This window comes from Hippocampus bargibanti, linkage group LG05 (genome assembly GCF_051943395.1).
Source record: "Hippocampus bargibanti isolate YZ-2025 linkage group LG05, ASM5194339v1, whole genome shotgun sequence".
Classification (NCBI taxonomy): domain Eukaryota; kingdom Metazoa; phylum Chordata; class Actinopteri; order Syngnathiformes; family Syngnathidae; genus Hippocampus; species Hippocampus bargibanti.
Window position 1 is genome coordinate 7,297,708 of NC_142738.1, and position 11,065 is coordinate 7,308,772.

Genomic DNA, 11,065 nt, shown 5'->3' on the forward strand with positions numbered 1-11,065 from the left:
TGTGTTCTCTAAAATAACAATGACATTAATAATCATAATAATATATTTAGAAAGGGCTCTCAAAGGTAGAGCTTTGCAAATCAGCACTGCTGGATTATGGTGGCCAAGGTCAGAACGAAACCTGTGAGTGAAATATTTTAAGTACAGTGATACCTTGGCTTACAAACTTAATTGGTTCCCAGACAGAGTGTGTAAGGCGAAAAGTGTGTATCCCGAAAATTAATTTCCCATAGGACACCATTAAAATGAAAATTATCTGTTCCCAGGTCCCCATCAAACCTTAAAACTACACAAAATATACCTTATTGTATGTACAATAACTGTGCTACAGTATCCGTAAACGGTACTGTATAATAAAGTCGTTTTATTTACCTTTGTGATGGTCATTGATGGCTTGATGGAATGGAGTGGCCTCAGCATTAAACACTTGATGAGGAACGTAACCTTGTTCTTTCACCATCTTGAGGAATGATCCCTTGTAGGTGCTTTCTCTGTGATAATTTTATCTAGTTCCTCACCCATTGTATTCTGTTTAGCTGGGCTGATAGCTTTTTGGATCAAGTGTACAGATGGCTTGTGCGGGTTGTTTGTGGAGCCTGATTGATGGGATATTTTAACCTTGCAGTCTACACTCTGCCTGTCAGCTGCCATTTTGTTGTTAGAACGGGCTCGTTTGCGAACGACACATCACTCATTGAGGCAGCTCCGTGTATGAAAAAAAGTTCGTATGCCAAGGTAAAGTTCGTATGCCATGGTAAAATTTTCCGAAATGTAAAGTTCGTAAACCGAAAAGTTCGTAAGCCAGGGGGTTCGTAAACCGAGGTATCACTGTATTGTTTCTATGAGAAGAATAAGAAAAATGTCTGCAAAGACATTATTTCACTCATTCACTGTCAGACAATGTGCAAAAATGTGCCCACTCCAGTGCCATGGTTTTTGTCATTGTTACTCGAATTCCAGGACTCACAGAATATTGAGTTTTAGGACCACATAAACATTCAATACAGCGTAAGAAACTTTAGACTCTCTTCTTTTATCAAAAAAACCAACAACAAAATTCAGGAATGGCGCTCTACGTCATATTTTCAATTCCCAAATAAATTAGCGAATGGCAGTGAATGAGTCAAGGATCAAAGAAAGCCAGACGGAAAGCCAGAATGCACTTATTCATTCAATTTGATACTTTGACGTTCATTCCAAGTTGTCACACACGGCTCATACACAAGTACCTCTGATGTTGGCTTGACATGTGACTGTACCAGCCGTGCACGTGCAAACCGTGCTGATGTCGGTCTGCCAGCGTCGGCCGTTCTCGATCTCTGCGCCTTCCCACACGCATGACCGCCGCACGCATTCGCATCCTTCCAGGTGGCGCACTCGCGATTTCAGCTCCTCATTCTGTCGCAACGTACATAGTTTATTAAGCGTGTGCTGTGTAGAATAAACACAGTAGGCTAAGGTTTCTTCAGCCATCATCTGTACTTATTTGAAGGTGTCGGATGCTTCGTTCCTCATCCAAAGAGATTTGTCAGCGAACTAAAGTTGTGCTGGTAAACCTGACCCTATATAATGGACAGAGGTGGTGGTTCCAGACCTCTGCTCTGATAGGTCCCTGCTCTAAGGTTGGGGGAGCAGAGAATGACTCCCTGAAGATAATTTGATTACCTCTAATGTTCTATCCCTGGCTCTGATTGCCTCATTAGCTCTTAAACCACCATGGCGATTTAGTGAAGGGTTTTGCTGTTTTACAAAATAGCTTCTTTGACTTCTCTTTCAAGCCATCTATTGTCTTTAGCTAAGATTTTAACCTCACTGTCGTCAAATGAGTGGATGCTAGCTTTTAGGTGCAGATGTACTGCAGATTGAGGCCTACTAGCAATGTCTCTGCGATGTTGATCAAGTCTTTTTTTGAGCATTTGTTTAACTTCCCCAAAGTATTGCTCTTTACAATCTTTTTGTTTACAATGTATCGGATAAACTACATGACTTCGTTTTTCATTTGTCAGCCTATCTTTTGGATACATTAATTTTTGTCTTAACGCATTTATAGGTTTGAAATAAGTAGAAATTTTGTGTTGCCATAGGACCCTTTGTACGAAATGAACACAGTAATGTTCAAACGATTGGGGTCACTTATGAATGTCCTTATTTTCCAAATAAAAACACTCATGTATACATACTGTGTCCAATATCATTTTGTACAATCATATGTCACTATGCCCGGTCTTCACCTGAGCTTGGACCTGGTCAAGCATGCGACCCAGTTCCTCCAGCCGTCTTTCCAGCCTGCTCAGGCCTTCGTCCCCGTGGGTCTGCGAAACGGACTTCCCCCCTTGAGGGCGTCCCGGCGGGCCAAGGACCGCTCCCCTTTGCAGCTGCTCACTCTGGATTCGATGTGTTAGATAATGAGAACTCTGGAGGGGCGCCCTGTGCTTCCTTTTGGCTTTACTGTTGGTGGAAGAAGGCTCCCTTTGCAGTTCTGAGTCACTGACATTGTGTGAATCTGCACTGTGCTCGTAAGTGGATAAAGGCAGAGCATCTAGGAGAAGAAATAACAAATAAGACAGAGAGAGTACAAATATACTTGCATTGCTTTTATAATTAAAAGCACATTGAGGTCTTTTGTGTAAATATAGTCTTCAATGGACCTCGTGCCCAAGGCCTTGGAAAGCTTCCAGGCCGAGTTAATGGACTTAAGTGTTTGCTTAGTGGCCGATGGCAAGACAAGAAGTTAAAAATGTAAACAAGAGGCAGGAAATGACTGTCAGAGTGGCCTTCGGCGCAGTGAAATTGTTAAATTGTCACAAAAGCATGTTGGCGCTACACAATGTATTGTTGACCAGACGCCAAAAGCGCATGTACGGAAACGCGGAATACAACAAAGACGCATCCCACGTACAAATTGTGTTGTTGCAGGTCTCGCATAAGGACATACTATATGGAAAGGAAATGATTTTCTTTTAATAGATTTTGGGATCTTATCACAATCATTTTTCTCTTTCAATGGTTTTCAAGATTGAATTTTTTCACTAATTGAATATATTTTTTTCTTTATCTGATTTTAAAATCTATTTTTCTTTTTTTTCTCCTTATTGTCAATTATTCTTTTAAATCACCTAATCACCTGCTTTTATACATTTAAAGCTATCCATAACCTTGCCCCCCTATCTGACTTTCTTCAAATTTCTATTCCCTCTCGTTCCCTCAGATCCTCTTCCTCCCTCCGCCTCTGTGTGCCCCCCCCCTGCCCGTCTCAGCACGATTGGTGACAGAGCCTTCAGCTGCTCTTCCTCTAAACTTTGGAACTCACTTCCTCCCAACATTCGTAACATTGATTCTCTTCCCACCTTCAAGTCATCTCAAAACCCACTTTTTTAAAATTGCATTTTTTGTTTCTATTTATAATTGTATTTTATTTATTGCATTCTATTTGTGATTGTATTTCATTTATTATAGTACCTATGCTTGTCTGTGACTGTAAAGTGGCCTTGAGAGCTTTGAAAGGCACTTAAAATGTAATGTATTATTATTATTATTATTATTATTATTATTAAAATCTATTTTCCCTATATTATTTTAAATTACATTTTTTTAATTTAATTTGCCTTTTTTATCTTATGTTTCGAATGAATAATGAAGTGCATCAATGCATGTGTATGGTCTTGTCTCGTGATAGTTAAGATTTGAAAAACTGATCAAAGGATAAACAGATGTTTAGGAAAAAAAACATGAAAAATCTAATTACATAAAAAATATGTAATTGAAAATAATATAGGGAAAATAGATTTTCAAATCAAATGATTTAAAAAAAATAATTGACCATAAGAATAAAAAATAAGAAAAATAGATTTTAAAATCAGTTAGGACGGCGGAAAAAATCATTGGCACCGCCCTACCCACTCTCGAGGACTTGCACACTGCAAGAATCCAAACTAGGGCGCGGAAAATCCTACTGGACCCTCCGCACCCTGCCCACCACCTTTTCCAGCTACTCCCCTCAGGCAGGCGCTACCGATCCATGCGCACCAAATCCAGCAGACATTTAAACAGCTTCTTCCCCCAAGCCATTAACTCTTTGAACTCTTTCAACAGTAGCCAAAATGGAACTGTATAGTGCCACTTAGCAGTTTTTTTTTGACGACGATACTAGTGCAGCGTGTTCTACCGGAAACAAATTCCTTGTGTGTTCTACATACTTGGCAATAAAGATGATTCTGATTATTTCAAATGTGTCATGTTAAAAAAAATCTGTATTCAATGTTGAAAACTATAGATAAAAAGGGATATATATATATATATATATATATATATATATATATATATATATATATATATATATATATATATATATATATATATATATATATATATATATATATATATATACAGTATATATACATTTTTTTCATTTATTTTTTTGGGTTATGGGGGTGGTAGTTGGAAATGTTTACCTGTTATGTTATCACAATGCCAAGGACGTGTCTCGTAAGCCTTCATGGAGATCTCTGCTTTTTTTAACTGACCCTGCAAAAAAGTCAAACAAAAGACATCGCATTAAGGCACTTCACCCCCTTCATCTTCCTCGGCCCCCCTCCCCTCCTCTCTGATTTGCCAATTAATCTTGAACAGTTTAGATGTATACTTGACAGACCACTTGACCCCTTTTTCCTCATTGCTCTGGAGCCAAATTTCAACCTTCCCAGATATACTGAAGTCTGTTTCCTTATTCGCTTCTTTTTACGGCTGTTTAGTCTCCATCCTTTGGTTTGTAACTTTCTTGTTAAAGCATGTTCAATTGCATTTGTTTGAGATCAAATCAACAGTAAGAATCAAAGTTCCTGAAGCAAGTCAAGGTAAGGTAAATCTCAAAATCTGTCACATGTGATAGAACTTACATTAAATTTGCTGTGTATTCTCCCTGGTGTGCTTCCCAGCGTGACAACAACATCTTGCAGTACTTCCAGCTCCAACTTATGCTCTGGTTTTATGAGGACGACTCGTACCTCTTGACAGTCTACAAAATACACAAGCCTGTCTGGCTTCAGGCTGACGGCCAACCGCACCCATTCCCCTGAAGAGAAGGGGTTCCTTCCAGGGAAAAGAAAACCCTGGGCGGCCCCTCCCGACCAGTAGTCCACATGCAGAACATCGTCCAGGGTAGAGGAGGTAAGCTGGAGAACAAGGGATGATGATGGCGTGGAGAGGGTCAAAAGTGTGATATTGGTGCGTTGCAGCTGCTGGCCCACAAAATACAGCCCTAAGCTACCCTTGACTTCAGAGCGCAGGATTTGGGAATACTGGGTGGGGAGCATCAGGTGAGGCGCTCTGGGACGGATTCTGTACACGGACCCCGTGGGACTGTGCAGTCTAGACACGCCACTCTTTGGGTGGGATATGTGGAGAGCTGACAGCAGGTCAAGCACTAAGGAAACACATACAAGACTTAACATGATGCTGGAGCACCGACATGCTAACATAAGCAACGTGAGGCATTATTTGCAATGGTTTTGGAGTCGGATTTATCACAGTTGTAATGGATCTTAATGTAGGTTATTACGTTTATGGAGTGCAACATGAATGCAGTATGAGCGATGCAGGGAGGGATGGAAGGATGTTGGATACTTGGTTGGTGGGTTGAATGGATTTTTTTTGGATGGATGGATAGGTGTGCTGGGTGGATGGATGGCCTCGGGTGGGTGGATGGATGGATGGTTGGATGAATGGGTCAGGTTGGATGGATGGATGGATGGATGGGTGGGATGGAATTGGGGGTCGGTTGATTTGGGTGGATGAATGGAGTTGGATGGATGGATTAATTGGGTTGGTTGGGTGGATGGATGGATGGGTGGGTGGGTTGGATGGATGGGTTTGGCTGGATGGATGGGTGGGGTGGATGGATGGGTAGATGGGTGGGATGGATGGGTTTGGCTGAATGGACCGATGGGTGGGGTTGGATGGAGGGATGAATGGATGGCTCGTGTTGGATGGATGGATGCATAGGCGGGTGGGTGGGTTAGATGGATGGACTGAATGGTTAATTGAATGGATAGATGGGTGGGTCGGTTGGTTGAATGGTTGGGTGGATGTGTTGGATGGATGGGATTAGATGGATGGATGGACGATAGATGTATATTACAAATACAGTACTGTAATAGGGTAATGAGTGAATTAAAATATACACAATATCATATTTATCTATTATTTCATTTAAACATTATGTCAAACGATTCCTCTCAGTTGTATTTTGGCAGAAAGAAAGGATGAATGAATGAATGAATGAATGAATGAATGAATGAATGAATGAATGAATGAATGAATGAATAAAAAGCAAACATCTCCAAACTATATTTGCAAACCATTATTTTCTGTGAATTGAGAACATGGATCTTATCGGTAGTCCACGTTTACATTACCAATACAATCCAATGTTAAAACCAATGTAAAAAAAATGCTTCTAAAGTCGCATCTCCACACATTTCATTTTTTGTGTGATGTTTTTCAACAAAACAGTCGTTAATTCATATGACCTCATGCCAAAAGTCTGAGTTACCCCAAACATGAAACGCATGTCATTTACCAGTAATAACCTGAAGTGGAAGCAGATGCAGGAAGAACACACTCGTGATTAAAGTCTTTTTCTTCTTGTTGATGAGCAACTATTCCAGTCATTAACTGTGATCGAGTGTAAAATATTCCGGCAATTGTACATTTGGAGGATTGTTGTGCATGATAAATTAAACTAGTACCTGGAATAAAATTGGATAGATGAAGAAATGCAACTTACCATTGTCCTGATATGGAGCAGATCCTCCTTGTGTAGACACCGCCAGCAGCCACAGAATGTCCAACAACAACACTAAGACACTCTCCATTCTCTGCCCTATGATATCATTGAGTTTGAGGGTTCAACCAGAGAGCGTGGACATAAAACATCTGGATTCCCTCACAAGGCCGCACGGCATACTCTGTTTCACGGCTCCACTCCGCACTCACTGTCATCTTCTGCCGTCTTCATTCTTCTTCTGCGTTTTAAGAGGAATTGCAAGGTGAGTGGGAAGTCTTTGCACTTTCTCTATGGGGTTTCTTTCCCCCTCCCACCCTCGTCTTCCCCTTTGTTTTTTCCTCCGTTTTGTTGGGACACTCTCCACCCGTCATGGGCAAGCAGTGTTGATTCTCATACACCCCCGCCTCCCTCCCTAACTCTCTCTCTCTCTCTCTTTTAGCTATCAGCTAAATCTGGTGTGGAAACTGGAGAGGAGCCATGATACCAAGTGGATAAGAAACATGTGGGGGGGAGGGGGGTTATCCACCCATAGGAAATAATGCCAATGGAAATAATTTGTGTCAGAGTCCAAATCTCACCCTGGAGAAGTTGTTCTACGGCCAATATGCTTTAGCTTTACCACTTTATGAACTCATTCACTGCCGTTCCCGAATTTATTGGGGAATTGAAAATATGATCTAGACTAGAGCACCATTCCCAAATTTGTTTCGGTTTTAGTTTTTCTTGTTGTTGTGCCAATAAAGCACTGGCCAGACGTCTGGAAACGTTTTTCCCTTCCACAAGAGGGCAGCATTTCCTTTTTTTCCATGTTAGCGCTTTGTTCCAGCTTCAGCTATTGTGAAGTCAAGTCAAAGTCAGCTTTAAGTCAAGTCAAATATGCTAATATGCATGACATACAGCACAGATGAAATTACTGTCCTCTCGGACCCAACGTGCAAAGCACTTATAATGACTTTGACTAACATAATAAACACGAAAACACCAATTTGCCGGGAGAGGAGCCGCTGCGTGTTCACGTGCCGCCATCTTGGGAAAAATAAATAAATAAAATAACCAATAATATGACAACACAAAGACACAGAGAGTCAAAGCGGTATATAAATCAATGTGTATAATAATACATAATAATACATTTCATTTCTAAGCGCCTTTCAAAACTCTCAAGGTCATGTATTGTATTGTATTTTGGACAGCAGCCCCCATTTAAAGCTCAGAACTCCAGACCCAAATAACTTGGGGATTAACTCTTTTGTATGGTGAAAGAAGAGAGTCTAAGGTTTGTAACGCTGTATTGGCTGGGTGTGAGTCCTGGAATTTGAGTGACAATGACAAAAACCCTGGCACTGGAGCGGACACATGTTTGTGTCTGGCAGGGAATTAGTTAACTTTTATTTTATTATGATAGATAGTATTCTCATGTAAAAAAATGTGAACAAAAACCGTGCAACATAAGTTGCAGGAATCCTCAATATATTTCTCAATAAATATAATGGGTAGATCATTTTGATTTGGTCATTTCAAAAGTAGCTCCTATGCTGAAAAGGTGTGAGCATCCCTGCCTTAAAATAATACGTACTGGTATCGGCACGATACCTGATATTGCGCCTCTAACTTGTGTGACAAATGTGTCTTGAGGAGACACTTGATTTCTGGTGACATCTGGTGGACAGTTTTTATAGTTGCATCTCACGTGTGCGTGCGTGCGTGTGTGCGTGTGTGTGGGTTAAGCTTCAGAAGATACACACACAGATGATTTATAATCAATCCCTTGTCAGACCTCGTTAGTGCTTTTGCATCACAAAACAAATCCAGCATTCAGTTGTGGCCAGTGATCATGCTCATCAAACTGGGATGTATATGAGAGTTTTGAAATGTGCCTATAAATACATAACATGTATTGTTATTACTATTATTAGTTGCCTGCAAAATAATTAGAAATAAATCATGATGTTGGTGGGAAGGTTGATGACTCAATATCATGTCTCTTTACCAATGTAGAAATTGTGGGTTTACATCCATCCTGCTCGTGCTTAAAGGACAACCGACACCATTTTTTTGTTTCCTAACTGACATCAGAAAAACGCTTAATAGAATCTAAAATACCCAAAACACACAGGCTGATATTTTTAGTCAAAGGCAAAACATCATTAAAAATGACTTAAAGTGTCCCAAAACTACTTCAAAATGACCTAGGAAATGGCAAGTTTCAGAAGGTCCCGCCCCCTTGTTCATGACATCATGCCAGGACGTCTTGCCTTGCTCTAGAATCAAAACAATGGCTTCAGATTCAGAGAAGATGCTTTCTTGTTATTCATCCAGTTATGAATATGATTCAAATAGTTCTGAAGAGGAAAGCATACATGTTTGCAATCGATTAAAGAGGTCCTTCCGTATCAATTCGAGCCGTCAAGACTCCAATGTAGCAACACAGAACATGCCCAAGTTCCGTTGGAAATGGGCTGTTTTGTCTGCTGGGAATTTGTGTCAACTAGTATCAAATAGTAGTCCTGGTGCAACACACAACGATTCACCATCGCGTTATTTATGTGTTTTCCTTCTAATTGCCATCAACACGGATCAACACGATGTTTTCAGACCAAACAAAGTACTGCAAAATGCATTGTGTGTCGCTTTCTCGGTCAAGGGCGTTCCTTCAGTGACGTCACGTCAGGCATCGTCATCAACTCGAACACAAGACTTCCTGCATATTCAGCGCGAGTCTTAAGACATAAAATACGTATAGCTATATGCGGTGGAATCTTTGAAAAATACGCTCAGTAGAAGTCATTTGAAGTGATTTTATAAATTATGGACACTACTTGTCCAGAGGCGTCGGTTGTCCTTTAAGTGAGTTTTTTCCGGGTCCTCCACTTTCCTCCCATATTCCAAAAACGTGCATGATAGGCTGATTGAACACTCCAAATTGTCCCTAGGTGTGATTGTGAGTGTGAACGTGAGTTAGTCTTTGTACACCCATTTGTATGACCAATTCAGTATGTACCTTGCCAACATCATATTTACACAAGAGAGAGACTATAAAATTATCATCTACAATACAATACAATGCAATACATCCTAATTTATATCGCGCTTTCATAACAGCCGCAGCTGTAACAAAGCGCTTCACATAATTGTCAACATAAAGAAAAATAATAATAATAATAATTATTATTATTATTATTATTATTATTATTATTATTATTATGAAACATGGACAGTTGTGCAATCTTAACAATTTTTCCAGACTAAGTCAGCATACTCCAGATTAAAAATGCATTTTGTAAAAATATGATGGTTTCTTTGCTCTTTAAAATAATTGTGTCACGGTTTGCAAGGTGGTAATGGTGGGTGCTGGTCCCAAAAAGCAGGCAGGAGGGAGCAGGAGGTTGTGTTTGACAAATTGTATTAAAATAAAGGTCAGCAGGAACAAAATGTAAAACATTAAAATCGTCTGAACAGAAAAAAGTATCAAAAGAAAACCAAGTGTAAAAGTCCGCCAAGGTTAAACAAACACATGCACAGCATACAATGCATGCAATTGCAGACAAAGCATGCAACAAACAATGACCCGACACCGGATGGTCATGCCGGGAGTCCTTTTAAGTGTCACTAATTGTAACGACCAGCATCTGCGAGGCAGCAGACAGGGATGACAGCGCTACCCGGTGGTCGCCAATCCGAACGTGGCTCGGACGACAAGCACCTGTGTAGGCGGGGCCGACAGCGCCACCCGTTGGTCGCCAACCAGATCATGACAAATTGCAAGTTCTAATACAACTTTATTCTGACATGATTAGTACATGTCAAGACAAAATATTTCTTTTCTTGGAAAAAAAGACCAACAGGGCAATTAAGTCAACTATTTTCTGCAAATCTGTTCTGCATTTGTTTTAGATACATAATTGTCACAGTGATTTCGGTAGTCTTTGAAAAAATATATAGCTGTTACATTCACATATAATAACATCACAGCTCAAGAGGCTACAAAAGAATTTTTTACATTTTTTTAATAGTCAGATGCAACCTGCTTGGTGTGCCTCATTTGCATAACAATCTGTTTCTCAAGGTCAAGCGGTGTCTTTTGAGCCAGACAAATCTTTTAAATTCACCAATTGCAACAGTCTGGCCCTCGATGCCAGCATCTTGTAATCTGATTGGCTCCATTTTACCCCCTGACCAGGTAAGCCACACCCCCTGGAGGGTTTTATCCCCTTAGCTGACGCTTATCCCTAGATATGCCCCATAAGCTGCTGTCTGCTTTTTAATGTGCGTGGGCGGAAG

The 11,065-nt window shown here is 40.4% G+C and overlaps 1 protein-coding gene across 3 annotated transcripts in view; it reads right to left on the reverse strand.

The window, feature by feature from the left end:
• Nucleotides 1-7,140, reverse strand: part of kcp (kielin cysteine rich BMP regulator) — a 45,796-nt gene extending 38,656 nt beyond the window's left edge. Inside the window, exons 1-5 of one of the 3 annotated variants that reach the window (XM_088996459.1) lie at nt 6,785-7,140; nt 4,896-5,422; nt 4,452-4,524; nt 2,232-2,539; nt 1,230-1,398 (exon numbers count right to left, since the gene is read on the reverse strand). In XM_088996459.1, the coding sequence (XP_088852585.1) occupies nt 1,230-1,398; nt 2,232-2,539; nt 4,452-4,524; nt 4,896-5,422; nt 6,785-6,872 (1,165 nt within the window). In that variant the 5' untranslated portion in view covers nt 6,873-7,140. The remainder of the gene's footprint in view (nt 1-1,229; nt 1,399-2,231; nt 2,540-4,451; nt 4,525-4,895; nt 5,423-6,784) is intronic. The other 2 variants (XM_088996460.1, XM_088996461.1) reach the window with 2 other exon arrangements.
• Nucleotides 7,141-11,065: the final 3,925 nt, after the last annotated feature.